At 55.0% G+C, this 14,309-nt stretch overlaps 1 protein-coding gene across 3 annotated transcripts in view; it reads right to left on the reverse strand.

Annotated features, from left to right (window-relative positions):
* Window positions 1-13,724, reverse strand: part of AACS (acetoacetyl-CoA synthetase) — a 52,230-nt gene extending 38,506 nt beyond the window's left edge. For all 3 annotated transcript variants that reach the window (XM_068563541.1, XM_068563540.1, XM_068563539.1), the window contains exons 1-5: window positions 13,444-13,724; window positions 8,841-8,944; window positions 6,807-6,927; window positions 5,727-5,840; window positions 1,095-1,192 (exon numbers count right to left, since the gene is read on the reverse strand). In XM_068563541.1, coding sequence (XP_068419642.1) covers window positions 1,095-1,192; window positions 5,727-5,840; window positions 6,807-6,927; window positions 8,841-8,944; window positions 13,444-13,576 — 570 coding nt within the window. In that variant the 5' untranslated portion in view covers window positions 13,577-13,724. The remainder of the gene's footprint in view (window positions 1-1,094; window positions 1,193-5,726; window positions 5,841-6,806; window positions 6,928-8,840; window positions 8,945-13,443) is intronic.
* Window positions 13,725-14,309: the final 585 nt, after the last annotated feature.

Genomic DNA, 14,309 nt, shown 5'->3' on the forward strand with positions numbered 1-14,309 from the left:
CAGAAGAGCAAGCCTCAAGGCAGAGGTTGAGTATCAAGCTCACACCCAAAATGCCCAGCCTGTGGACAAGGCACATGGACTGCAGAGCACGGAGCTGGAAGAGCGCCGTCCCCGCACCTGTGTCCTAAGTGTATCAATCCTCCCGCGTCAATCACAGGCCCACGCAGTCTACGCTCGTATCATGGGACTCTCTCTTCCTGATGCCCCTGCTCTGCACGTGAGGATAAATAACTCACCCAGGGATGCACGGCCAGCAAAGCCAGGCCAGCCCTTAGCCCCTGGGCTGCTCTGACCGGTGCCCAGCACAGGGGCCACGCCCAGAGCAGAGGAAGAGCGGTCAGGGACGTGGATGCCCGGCATGTCCTCTAATGGGCCTGGCCTCGTGGCTCCTGAGGGTCTCTCATCCCCAAGGTTCTGCAACCAGGAAAGGTCCCTGATCAGGAAGTGGGGGTCCCAGCAAGTCCTACTCTGCCACTTCTTCCTTCCCTATGGTGGGGCTCTGTGTGTGCTTCCTGCCCCCACCTGGGCCACTCCACAGCTGGCGCACCCTGGTCCCTGGTGCCCTTGGGGTCTACGGGGATAAAGAGGCCCGCCACCCTCCCGCACAGAGCACAAAGCTCAGCCCCAAAGTAAGAGATCAGAAATGGCAATTATGGAGCAAATTTTCCGTAAGCCAATATTCCATGAGCAAATCTGCAGAGGATAAACATCAGAAAACCTCACGTGGTCATGAAGTCACAGGAGCCGTGACCGGGCATCTCCTGCTGGATACTCACAACACCGCCTGTCGCGTGTAACACACACTAACGCAGCCAATACACACGGCTGGGCGTGAGGAACGTTGGAAAGGAAGAAAGGATCGTTTACTTTTAGACTTAAAGAGAGATTCAGCTACTTCTGGCTCCTTCTCTCCTGCTGATCTCCAGTCACCAGCCGGGGAGACGGGAGGCCATCGTGCCACCGTTTCCTCCCAGCCTTGCCGGTCCTGCCCCGCGGCTGCCCATACCCCGACCCAAGATGTCATGGGGAAATCACACGGAATGTTCCCCCGCGGGGGCCGCACACCCAGGGCGCTTGAGGGGACCCTGACTCACGTTCACGCCGAAGTCTGGGGACGTGGAGCTCCAGATGGCGCCAATGCTCGTGGCCGCCAGCATGGCCTCCACGGCGTGCACACTGTTGGGTAAATAACCTGTGGAGGGGATACAGGGAGAAAGCCTGGTTCAGGGTGTGAGGATGCCACGGACTTCCACAAGCACCTCCCAGAGTCACGGTGGGAGTGGGGAGAGGGGCTGGCTGTGAGCGGCTCACAGAGCAGGGCCAGGCCCAACCCACCCGCCTTGACATCTCCTGCTCGGATGACCCAATCGCTGCCGCCAGCCTGACCACTTCCTGTCATCACCCCCTCCAACACATTCTGATCAGGGATCCCTGCACGATGCCGGCCTCTTCTCGCTCCGCTCCGCCTCCCACTCTGGGCTCAGTCACAACAGCCTCCCTTCAGTTCTAAGCTCCCCCTGCCTCAGGGCCTTTGCACAAGCTGCCTGCGTTGCCTGGACACTTCCACCCACACCAGCCTTCCCTACTCATCCTTCAGCTCTGAAGGCAAATGGAACTCCCTCAGGGAAGCCTTCTCCAAGGCCACCCCATGAACTCAGGTCCCCTGGCCAGTCGCCCACAAAGCACACCGGATTTCTCCCTCACCAGATCTAGCATAATAATCACCTAAGTATAATCATCATAACTGGCAACTTCCTATCTGGCTCTCTCGTGAGGGCAGGGACGTTGCCTGTCTTGCTCCCCGCTTTACCAAATGCCTTTTGGTACGCCCTGCCGATCAAGGTCCGCAGATATTGGTCTACTGGCCGGCTGGTGGGTGGATGTTTGGACGGAGGGAGGGAAGGAGAGGCTGCAGGGGAACGAAGACTGAGCAGAGCCGTCAAGACATCTACAATCCTGCCAGGGACTCAGCCCTCCATCTAGTAGGAAGCTGAGCTTTTTTTTTTTTTTTTTTTTTTTTTTGGCCACACCACGCGGCCTGCGGGATCCTAGTTCCCCGACCAGGGATGGAACCTGGGCCCCCTGCAGTGGAAGCGCAGAGTCTTAACCACTGGACCTCCAGGGAAGTCCTCTGGGCTTTTATGATAATAGTGGCAGAGACTCTTTATGGACGAGAAGACTACGATCAATTAAACAGATCGTCCTAAATGCTCCAGAGGAAAGGATCTGTGCACGAGGCACCAGGGAGAAGAAGGTCCAGGGCCTCCCCTGAGCACAGCTCCCTGGGTGACACAAAAGCCCTCTGGGCTCCAGCACCCCGTGGTGCCCGGGACAGCTCTCCCACTGCCCCTCCTCCCATGGCGCTGAACTGCCTACTTGACCACAGCGGTGGGTACTTCGTTTCTTTGGGTTCACTGCATCTCCCCTGCTGGGTGTCCCATGGGGCAGGGGTCGTGCCTTGCTCACACGGCCCCTGGGCTCCGCCCAGCCCTGGCACGCAGCAGGCCCGCTGACGGACGTCGGCTGCCGAGAAGAGACTTGGCTGTGAGCGTACTGAGGTGCCTCCACGGTGCCATCGCCCCAGGCAGGGCGGGACTCACCACCCAGGGAGGCTGGGTGACCTGCTGGCTGTGGGGCCTGACACGCAGCCAGGAGATGCCCGCTTCACAGACGAGGAACAGCGCCGTGAGCAGCTGTAACTGCATCTTTGAAGGCCTCCAAGCATCTCCCCATTCAATCCCCCTCTGCACTCTTCCCTAGCGCTCTCTTCTGGGAAACACAGTCCCCTGTCCTAGTAACTGTGATCAGGTCAAATTAGAATCCAAGATGTGACACTCAAGAAGGGGGTGTCACCAAGCACCAGCCTGATTCTGAGGAGTCAAGGGCAACGGAGCAGGCGTCCCCCAAGTAAGCACAGCCAAGCGGGAGCCCCAGTATATCCTGTTCTCCGTTTCTCCTTCTCAAGAAACATTTGCTTCAAAGGGAGATTTTTTTAAATGAAAATTGGAGGGAAGAAAAATTACTGGATGGTAGAAGAACCTTTTGAATTCCTTTTCTAGACAAATTAAACTGGACCAAGAAGAACCCAAGATACTGAGGTTTCAACCACAAAAATGCCTGCTCTGACCCAGCACTCTCATGCAGTCATCCAATAAACATTCATGATACACCTACTATGCGCCAGGTACCCGCGGACTGAGATGCAGCAGTGAAGAGAAGACAAAGCCCCATCCTCTGGTACTGGAGGACAGACAGACGTGTGCGCACACACACACACACACACACACACACACAAATAATCCTGTGACTTCAAGGAGGCAGTAAGGCGACAAAGGAAAATAAAGCGGGGTGCAGAGAGAGTGGTGATGGATTTTTCCCCAGGACAGCACGGACGGCTTCTGAGCAGAGACCTCAATGAACCAGGGTAAACCCTTGGATCTGTAGAACATTCCATCCAGGGCTGAGACAGGCGATAATGCGGTACATCCCTTACACATCCTTTACTATTCATTCCTCTCCAGTCAAGTAACACAGCGAGCGGTCGCTCCATGCCCAGCTCCATCATCTGAGAAGGAGACTCGGGGTCTGGCCCCTTCGCATGGTTTACACAGGGTAAGGCTGTCCTCTTTGCAAACACACGCCGAGTGCCCACTTGCAGTGAGTCCCCCGGGAGAGGCACGGTCACGCCAACAAGCCCGGTGGCTTCTCCTGCTGACGTCCCAGCCTGCAGCCCTGGTCTCATGGCCCCCAGAGGTGGGGAGGGCAGCCCAGCAGCCAGACCCCCAGGCCTCGTGGGTTTTAGAGCCAAACAAAGGAGACTGATGCTCAAATAATCACAAAACCAAACAGATAACTACCAATGACGCACCCTTTGAAGAATGAAAACAAGATGCCGATGGAGGGTCCAACAGAAGGGCCTGGCTCAGGGGCAACCAGGGGGCTTCCCTGAGTGAGGCCATCTGGGGACAGAGCTGGGGGCAGGTGGGGCGGAGGCCGGCTTCCCAACAAAGGCTCTGCCGGACACTCTTAGGAGGACAGGGGCCAGGAGGGGAGTGCGGAGGCGGGAAGCGAGCACGCGGAGCCGCCGACCCGGCTCCAGGTTCTCGTTCCCACCCTGGAGGCAGCGGGGGTCAGCGAGCCTCCAAGCAGGGGACGGACACCAGCGATGCCACTGGGGTTGGTGCCACGAGTGAAGTCGTGTGGCCAGAGGACAGAGAAGCCCTCTTCTTTGGTTTAAGAATAAGATCTGATGCCTGATCCCGGAAGGAGCAATTTAAACTCTGACCCCAGCACTGCAGCAAAAAGCACACAGAACCTCAGCCGGACCCAGACTGGGAACCGCCCTTGGACACATCCGTCATTGTCACCAGCCCCTCCCGGGGTGCGTGTGGATGGGCAGGGGCAAGAAAGCCCACCTAACTTCTCTGCCCACGAGAGACTCTGCATAACAAGCCTCTCAGCCTCTCTGCTGCCCGGTTTAAAGATGCAGAAACTCGAGGTCCAGGGAGGAGAAAGTCCTCATCCAAACCCACAGGCCCAAAGGCAGCGCCAGGCACCGAGGGAAGGTCTCCTGGCTCCAGGGAGCGGATGCTGCTAAACAAATTCTCACCAGGAAGAACTAAGTGGGAGAAGCCGCGCTGAGCGAGGAGGCCCAGGCGGGGATCCCAAGGAACAGCGTGGCCTAGGGCCACCAGCCAGGCACCAGGAAACGCGGCCCCAGGCGCACGCTGCCATATCGCGGCACCAAATAATTACAATCGTTCAACAGATGTGTGATGAAGCGTCCTGGCTGTCAGATTTCACGCCTCACTAACTCTCAGGGAATTTCCTGGCAGTCGAGTGGTTAGGACTCCTTGCTTTCACTGCCGAGGCCCCGGGTTCAATCCCTGGTTGGGGAACTAAGATCCCACGAGTGGCTCGGCCAAAAAAAAGTAACTCTCTATTTATTATCTCCAGAGGCTGAGTATATCCACATACTTTCAGTTAACGACCTTATGAACTGAAATTGTCTATAGTGTTTAGATCAACACCCGTTTTTTTAATAAAATCCTTTCCAAAGTAAAAAAAAAAAAAAAAAAAAGGTTAGTTTACTTTTCTCTTCTGGGCCTCGGTTTTTCATCTGGGAAACAAGCAGGCTGGCGGCACCTGCCCTGGCGTCTGTGGGTCAGAGGACATCAGTCTAGTGAGACTCTCCACTGATAAAACTCCCTCTGCTGGGTTTTGGGGATTAGGAATCAGTCTACAATCGTGTCAGCACAGATGGCGAAAATCACAGAATGGAAACCAGCCCTCAGGAATTCCTCAGGAAAGCATCGAGTTGGAGGTGGGCAGGCCCAGAAACTGCAGCAGCTTTTCCCGACCTTGGAAGGGGTCCTGGCTCTGTCATCAAGGACCTGATGAACTTTCTGGTTTGTGTTTAGTTTAAGGTCCACATTTCATTAAAAAAAAATAACTAATGCATTAAAAAAATTATTATTAATAATAATGGTAGACGTCTGTGAGCACTGGCTCAGGAGGACATGCCCACGTGGAGGCCGGGAGCCGGGGACCATCACAGCCCAGCTCACTGTGGCTGGGCCGCCCTTGCAACGATCGTCCCTCTTCATCTGGTTTGTGCCGCGCGTGTACACACGCGAAGCCACGTGCGTGCAATCTGACCCGACGCCACCTCCTTCCTTCCAAGCCACCCCCCTGCCCCCACTGTGACAGGCGCCAGAAGTACCCACCGATGACCCGGTCTCCTCTCCTCACGCCCATCTTCCTCATCGCCGCGGCGTACAAAGCCACCTGTCGCCGCAGCTCTTCAAAACTCACCTTCTCGATCTCCTCCCTGCCTTCCCCTGGGAAGAGAAAAAGGACAGGTCATCCTCGGACCATCCTAAAAAGAGAGGTTCTGAGTCACAGACACGGATGAAAACTCACACCTGTTCAAACACAGGTTAGAGATACGCGCCCGGGAGACGCTACACAGGTGCAGGGGACGTAAACCAGATGCAGGTTTACCTGACGTTCCGGAAAAGAAAGGCTTGGGAAAGGGCGTCCTTGAGACGCACGCCCAGAATTTGCCATTTAAAGATTCTTTTTTTACTATTGGGAATGTTTTTATTAAGTGAAGAATCCTTTGATTTGGTTGTGATTTTTTTTTTTTAATTTATTTATTTTTGGCTGTGTTGGGTCTTCGTTTCTGTGTGAGGGTTTTCTCTAGTTGCGGCAAGCGGGGGCCACTCTTCATCACGGTGTGGGGGCCACTCTTCATCGCGGTGCGCAGGCCTCTCACTGTCGCGGCCTCTCTTGTTGCGGAGCACAGGCTCCAGACGCGCAGGCTCAGTAGTTGTGGCTCACGGGCCCAGTTGCTCCGCGGCATGTGGGATCTTCCCGGACCAGGGCTCGAACCCGTGTCCCCTGCATTGGCAGGCAGATTCTCAACCACTGCGCCACCAGGGAAGCCCTGGTTGTGATTTTTTTAATATAATTTTCCAAGGGCTGGGGGAGGAGGAGGGGAAATCAGTGTTTAGTGGAAAAGTTCCACTAAACACTTTGGAAAGTTGTTTCAGTGAAAAGGTTCCAGGGATCTACTGCACAACAATGTGAATATACTTAGCACCACTGAATTGTACATTTAAAAATGGTTAAGATGGTAAAGTTAGTATTTTGTGTTTTTCACCATAAAAAAAAAAAAAAAAAAAAAGGTGCCGAGCTATTGTTTGGAAATCATACGCTGCAGGTTCTGAGTGCTTCGGAGCCTCTCTGAACACGTGGCCCCGTCACACCACGAGAGGAAAATCCGAGTAGCTGTCAGGACTCACGTGCCACGTAAAGGGCCACTCCGTCATTTTCCCCGTGTTGCAGGAGGTTTTCCGCATAGTTGAGGCGACTGCCTTGGAACCACTCAGGGACGTCCGCGATCCCTTTGGACGTGTCCACGACCTACAGAGGACGACAGCAAACCAAGACACGCACGTGTGTGAGAGCAACACCAGATACCCAGAAGCAATTCCGCGTCACAGCAGGCCAGCTAACTCGCCGGCCCAAGGCATCACTAGATCGCTGTATTGACTGAACGCTGACCTGGCCCAAAGGCTTGAAACTGAAAACAGAAATGAAGGCGATATTGTGTACCTGGCAGTTGCTAAGAGTAGATCTTAAGCATTCTCACCACAAAAAAAAAAAAAAAGAAAAAGAAAAAGGTAAGAGAAAGAAAAAGAAAAAGGTAACTGTGTGAGGTGACAGATGTGTCAGTTATCTTGGTACTCATTCCACAAGGCACATGTATATCAAATCATTCACGTGTACACTTGAAACAGATACAATTATATGTATCAGGACTTCCCTGGTGGTGCAGTGGTTAAGACTCCGTGCTCCCTATGCAGGGGGCCCGGGTTCAATCCCTGGTCGGAGAACTAGATCCCACACGCATGCCGCAACTAAGAGTTTGCATGCCGCAACTAAGGAGCACGCCTGCCGTTACTAAGGACCCAGCGCAAACAAATAAAAAAAAAAATTATATGTATCAATTATTCCTCACTAAAGTTAAAAAAAAATTAACGCCAAGGGAAAACACCACCCCACTAATTTAGTCTGTTAATTATTAAGCACCTACTTTATGAGCGATGCTGATGAGAGAAGGACAGACAGACAGACACGGCAGCTGCCGCATGTTCCAGGGCTGACCAGAGCATGGAAACCAGGAGATCAAAGGGCACGGCCCACCGGACACCCCGCCACAGTTTTTAGGAATCTGGATCCGTGCCTTCTCCCTCAGGGCTGGAACCTTGGTTTCTTCTCCAGGTGAACCTTTCAGAATGGCTCACCCCATAATCAAACCAAACACACAACAGACTTCTTATTCCCTGGATATTTATTGAGGGAATAAATAAAAATCTCTAAAATCCAGGTAAATAACAAAACGACTGATAGTTTAAAAAACAATTACAGGGGGCTTCCCTGGTGGCGCAGTGGTTGAGAATTCGCCTGCCAATGCAGGGGACACGGGTTCGAGCCCTGGCCCGGGAACATCCCACATGCCGCGAAGCAACTAAGCCCTTGCGCCACAACTACTGAGTCTGAGCTCTAGAGCCCGTACAACTACTGAGCCCGCGTCCCACAACTACTGAGCCCGCGTGCCACAACTACTGAAGCCCGCATGCCTAGAGCCCGTGCTCTGCAACAAGAGAAGCCACCGCAATGAGAAGCCCGTGCACCGCAACAAAGAGTAGCCCCTGCTCGCCGCAACTAGAGAAAGCCCGCGCGCAGCAATGAAGACCCGACGCAGCCAAAAGTAAATAAATAAATAAATTTAAAAAAGAAAAAACAATTACAGTATGGGGACTTCCCTGGTGGTCCAGTGGTTAGGACTCCATACTTCCACAGCGGGGGGGCCCAGGTTCCATCCCTGGTCAGGGAACTAAGATCCCACATGCCGCACAGTGCGGCCAAAAATAAATAAATAAAACAAATAAATTTTTAAAAAGTGAATGTATGGAACATCACTGAACTGTACACTTTAAAATGGATAAAATAGTAAATTTTGTGTTATGTGTATTTTACCGCAATTCTAAAAAATTCTAATAAAATAAAAATACAGCGATGTCCTACTCTTCGGATCACTCAGATTCCCAGGACAAGGCCTGGGTCCACACGCATCGGGGGGTCCGGAGCCTGCAGAGTCCCCGTGAGGTCCGTGACCCCAACACAATTTCCTGCCAACTCTCTAGGGCAATGACTTTTTCCCACTGATGTGGGGATTTACAAGAAGACATGATTTAGTCTTCCTCAAAATTAACACTTCATTTTGAATCAGAACCACGAAAAGATAGTGAGTAAGCAAAATCTCTACTTACCTCATCATACGTGCGTGAGAAGACAATTCCACTGAATTTCCAGAACTCTGCCCAGAAGTCCGAATATGACTCAACTGACCAATGATATAAGTCATCATAATTTTCTGAAACAAAAAAGAAAGGAAAAAAGGCACATAACTCTGGCAAATCTTAGGAGGAAAGTCTTGGTTCAGTGATAAGATGGACACACCTGAGGAGTTACGTGTGTCTGAGGGGTTCAAAGGCACCTGATGAGAGAGGGTCTTGGGAGTGCAGGGCATCTTAGTTTCTGTTAAAGCAAACCCACCACCGCTAGTCCCCAAATGAACAAAAGTCATGAGGCGGTGATTTTATATCTTAACCAGCATGCCTAAAGCCATAGACTCTGGACCCAGAAGGCCTGGGTTCAAATCCTGGCTTGGCCATTTATTAGCTGTGAGGCCTCAGGCAATCTACGTAAGTGCTTTTTAAGTCACCTTGGTCCTCACAAATTGCCAAGAGCTCCAGCACCAAAAACTCCTCTGGGCTGACACAAGAGATGGAGCAGGCCCTCCCCTGAAGACCTGGAAAGGCCATCATCACAAAGGGCGCCACCACCGCATCCGGGAGGGCGGACGATGTAACCAGCCTGCCGACCCGGGGAGCGAGCAGTCACAGCGGCATCTCAGCATCGCGAGGACCCCAGCGGACGGCAGAGGAGCGGGTGGGCTTTGAGCGGACGCTCTCCCACCGTCCACGACTCAGCCAAGGGACCGACACGATTCTCCAGTCGAGCAGGGGCTCCTGGGGCTTCTGCCCACACGTGTCTCCCGCCGTCCCCCCCCCCCCCCCAGCTCAGAGGCTGCGATCTGGAAGCCCGGGGGACGGACCACCGGCGCGTTTAGTTCAGTCTGCGCGATGCTCGGGAACTGAATGGGATGATGTTAAATTCAGTTTCCAAATGAAGTGCAGGATTTCTGGCTTCTCCTGAGAAGACAGGACATCTGGCCATGGAAGCCGGCCAACGAGTGTCGCCTCCTGGTATTTACGTCCCTGTGTCGTCCCCTCCCCCGGCTGAGCCGGACTGTTAAGGGAATGACCGAGTGCACCTTGTGAGGCTGGGTCATAAGGTCCTAAGGACACCGCAGCTTCTGCCTTGATCACTTGCTCTGCAGGAAGCCAGTGGCCATGTTGTGAGGACACTCAAGCAGTCCTAGGCGGCGTGAAACAGAGGCCTCCCGCCCACGACCAGCACTGACTCACTGCCACGTGAGCCGGCCCCTGGGAAGCGGGCCTCCAGCCCCAGCCCAGGGGTGGATGCAGCCGCGGGAGACCCAGAGCCAGAACCACCAGCTAAGCCACTTCCGGAAGCCTGGCCCACGGAAACTGAGAAATACTAAACATTTACCGTTGTTTCATGTCACCAAGTCTTGGGGTGATCTGCAATGCAGCAAGAGGTAGCTAATGCCCTGTCACTCCACACGGTGACAATCAGCTCAAGCAGGTAACAGCTGCCCCACCTGGCCCTTCACACACATGCGAGAGGCAACCTAACACTGAAGTGACGAGCACTGAGCCCAGCTCCACCGCTCACAGCTGCGAGATCTCACCCAAGACTTTGAGCTTCCACTTTCTCAGCTGGGAAATGAGGTCAAAGCCGCAGCTCCTTGGCCAGGTTACTGAGGACTAAGTTAGTTAATCCGCGTCAAGTTCCCGAATGGGGCCTGGCGTGCAGGAAGTGCTCACTATTAGCTGTTATTAATACCCCTGTCACCTGCCGGGTCCCTGCAGGCACCCGAGTTTGTAAGCCTCGCTTGCCACTTCACCTGCTTCCTCCTCTCCAGCTGTGAGAATGAATCCTGACCAGCCTACACCTTCAAGTCTCAGCTCAAGATCCTGCCAGCGCCCTTCAACAGCATCCTGACAGACCCAGCGCTCAGCAGGCGGACAGCACGCACCCCTACGCCCGCGGCTCAGCGCTGCTACCTCTGCACGAGCCTTCTCCCCACAAGTACACCTGAGCTGCTCGAGAACAGAGACCAAGCCTTCTATTTGTCGGCCAGCTCTGTCCCAGACGCTGGCACGCAGAGGCGAGCTGCAGTCTGTGGTATAAAGACACTTGAGGACTTCCCTGGCGGTCCAGTGGTTAAGACTCCGTGCTTCCACTGCAGGGGGCACAGGCTCGATCCCCGGTCGGGGAACTAAGATCCCGCATGCTGCTCAGCCAAAAAAAAAAAAATGCTCACAAATAAATGAACAGGCAAGACAGGCTGAAAGTCCAAATTACATGCACTTGGAGAGCAGAGGAAAGGAGAAAACAATCAGAGAGAATAATCAGAGAGAATGCAGCATTTGAGTTGGCTCTTAAAGCAAAGACCAAAATGTCCAGGGCCAGGCCCACGGAAAGGAGAGAAGCACGGTGGGTTAACCATCAGGCGTGGGAGAGGAGGAAAAGAAAAAAACCAAGGTCTAAGCCATCCCCAGACCAAGAGAGGAGCCCCACGCAGCTCAGCTGATGCCGTCATGTGAGGACACAGACCCAGCATACGGGCCTTTGGGTTTTCAAAAGAAGTTGCAAATCTTACTTTTCCTATGCAGTCTTTCAGCGTGTGAGCTGCCCGAGCTAAGTCTGCAGGCCGGACATGGCCCGCAGGCCACCAGTCCCAGCCGTGAAGGGCAGAGAGGAGCTGGGCAGGCAGACTGGGAGCAACTGGTGTCTCTGCCAGTGTCTACTGAGCAAACCCCCCAGGCCAGGTGCGGGCGGGCACTCGGCCCGATCATCTGTCACCCAGTGATACGGGTCCTCTCATTACGCCCATTTTACAGGTGAGGAAACCAAGGCTCGGGAGATCGGGTGACTTCCTTCTGATCACACAGCTAGTAAGTGGTGGAGCCACTTCAAAATCCCGGCAGTCAGGTTACAGTGCAGTCTCACGCACCTCACAGGACTGCCCTTCTGTGAAATCATCCTGTAAAGCAGCAGGGGGAACAGCTGGCAGAGGAAAGAGAGCCGGAACCAAGGCACGGTAACACAGAAGAAGAATGCAGTTCCACTCCTGGCTCTTCCTAGGAATCAAGTCGGTCCCCCAGGGAATTCCCTGGCGGTCCAGTGGTTAGGACTCCGCGCTTTCACTGCCGAGGGCCTGGGTTCAATCCCTGGTCGGGGAACTAAGATGCCACAAGCCACGCAGTGTGGCAAAAAAAAAAAAAAAAAAGTCTATCCCCCAATCCAACACACATTACCAACTACTACCTGAAAGAAGGCCCGGCGAGTAATAAGCCACACCTGTCTACAGGGGGCTCACTCTCCAGGGAGCAGGAGGGCGGGAGAGGGATGCAGCTGGGCCAGCCAAGGGACGGGGCTCCGTGGAAGCTATGACACCCCCGTGCTGTGGAGGACTTGGAAGCTGCCAGGCGGCAGGGTTTGCAAATCCACGGTCAACAAGGAGCCACTGTAAGCCCTGGAGCCCAGGCGTGACAAAGTCAGACCTGTGCATCAAGACTGCTCTGGCAAAGCCCGCACGCAGGCGGTACTGAAGCGCAGAGGGAGGAGAAGCAGGAAGCAGGAAAACCTACCAGTTCAGGGAAGAGGAAACGAGGGCCCCAGGGGAGATGCTGACACTGGGCTGGAAAGGGGACGATGTAAGAAGTCAGACGACCCACGTCTCCATTTCTGTGAGGCTCCCTGAGAACTGTGATGCCACCAACAGAAACACAGGAGTCCCTGCGGCCAGCGGAGGGGGCCAGAAGAGGAGGGAAAGGGCCATAATGAGTTGAAAACCCCTGAGGCGGGGAGAGTGCAGAAGGTAGGTGGACCAGCCAGGTAGATGCGGGGGGAGAGCGTCTCATCCGGAAAAGGGCCTCCTCGCCCAGGTCCACACCCAGCCAGGTGGCTCCTGAGGCCAGGGCGGCAGCTGGAAGGGGGGCCCTTGACTAGGTTCGGTTTGGGGCTGGGAGTGTAAACACGTGAGGGGACGGAGTTCGGCCCCAGTCCCAGAGGCAGGCTCCCACCTGACCACCCTTCTCCCCAGTGCCCAGAATCCATGCTGGCCTCTAGCAGGGTCAGCCTGGGGGGGGATGAGGGCGGAGCACGAAGTACTATTGGCCGACAAGTGACTCCCCACCAACAGAAGGGAAGAGCTAAGAGTCAGAAAGGCCCTGGGTCGGGGAGGAAGCCCCCAAGGCTGGAGGGCAAGACCCCAGGGAGCACACCTCACAGGTAGGAACGCCTAGCAAGGGACCCCTCAGTCCACAGGGGCTCCAAGACCAGATGGGGAACCCTCTCCGGGAGATGGATGCCGCAGTGAAGAGGAGACCGGCTCCCTGAAAGCAGAGGAGGTGACAACCCGCACGGACAAGGGGGCAAAACCGCACAGTCAGAAGATGTCCCACCCCTGGGGAGGGGCCCCCCGTCCAGTGGCTCGTCCAACCCCCAGAGGAGGGAAACTGGAAATCAGGAAACCGTTCCAACGACTAGAAGGGACCCTGACACCAACGCCCAGAAAAAGGCGGCGCCCGGGACCCCAGGAGGAGGGTCCCTCTGTCGGGTGGTCCCTCGGACCCCCAAGGTGGGAGCCCGATTTTTGGAAGCTCCTGGCCCCGGGAGGTGGCCGGGGAGCCCCCAGGACGCGCGCCCCGCACTCACCCAGCGCCAGGCCGTAGGCGGCGCCCACGACCGCCCGGAAGCGGTCCATCTGCGTGTTCTTCTTGCTGTCAGGCTCCCACATCACCTGGCACTCCAGGATCTCCTCCCGCCCAGCCCGCGGCTCCTTGGACATGGCTGCGACGGGGACGACCGGCGGGAAGGCCGGGGCTGCGCAGGGATGGGGACCGGGCCGCGGGCGGCGGCGGAGGCCGGGGCGCGGGACACGAGGCCGAGCGGAGCGGCCGACGTGAAGCAACTGCAAGAGGAGATGCAGCCTTAACTGTACTCTCAGCAAGCCCCGCCCCCCGAAGGCCCCGCCTACCGGAGGCCCTGCCCCGCCCCGAGTGTAACCCTCCGCGGGCGCCGCGCCTCGCAAAGGAGTGCTGCCGCCGCCGGGACTAGAGCCTGAGCCCGCCGACAGGGTGGGGCTGCGCAGGCGCGTTGGGCCCGGGCTCCCCGACCTCACCTGGAGAACGAAGGGGTTAAAGCAGCGCCGGAGGGCAAGAGCCAGAGGCCGCCGGCTCGTTCATATGTTCATTCATTCCCGATTGATTTATTCTTCCTGCCCTTATTTACCGAGCGCCTGCTGGGTACCGGACACTGTGCGGCTTTGCAGATACAGCACAGAGCGAAGCAAAATTCCTGCCCTCTGTCAACAAGAGATAAGGGGTGAGGGACAGGTGTGGGGAGAAGCGGAGTCAATCAACAAATATTATACATTATATATATGTCATACATAGTATAATATATACAATAGAAAACAGTATACCAATGAGTATCATAATATACATAATAGAGTAATATGTAGATTATCACTCATATAATAAAAGGTAGTAAGTGTTATGAAAAATCAGGGGAGGGTAGAA

This window comes from Eschrichtius robustus, chromosome 14 (genome assembly GCF_028021215.1).
Source record: "Eschrichtius robustus isolate mEscRob2 chromosome 14, mEscRob2.pri, whole genome shotgun sequence".
NCBI classification, from domain to species: Eukaryota; Metazoa; Chordata; class Mammalia; order Artiodactyla; family Eschrichtiidae; genus Eschrichtius; species Eschrichtius robustus.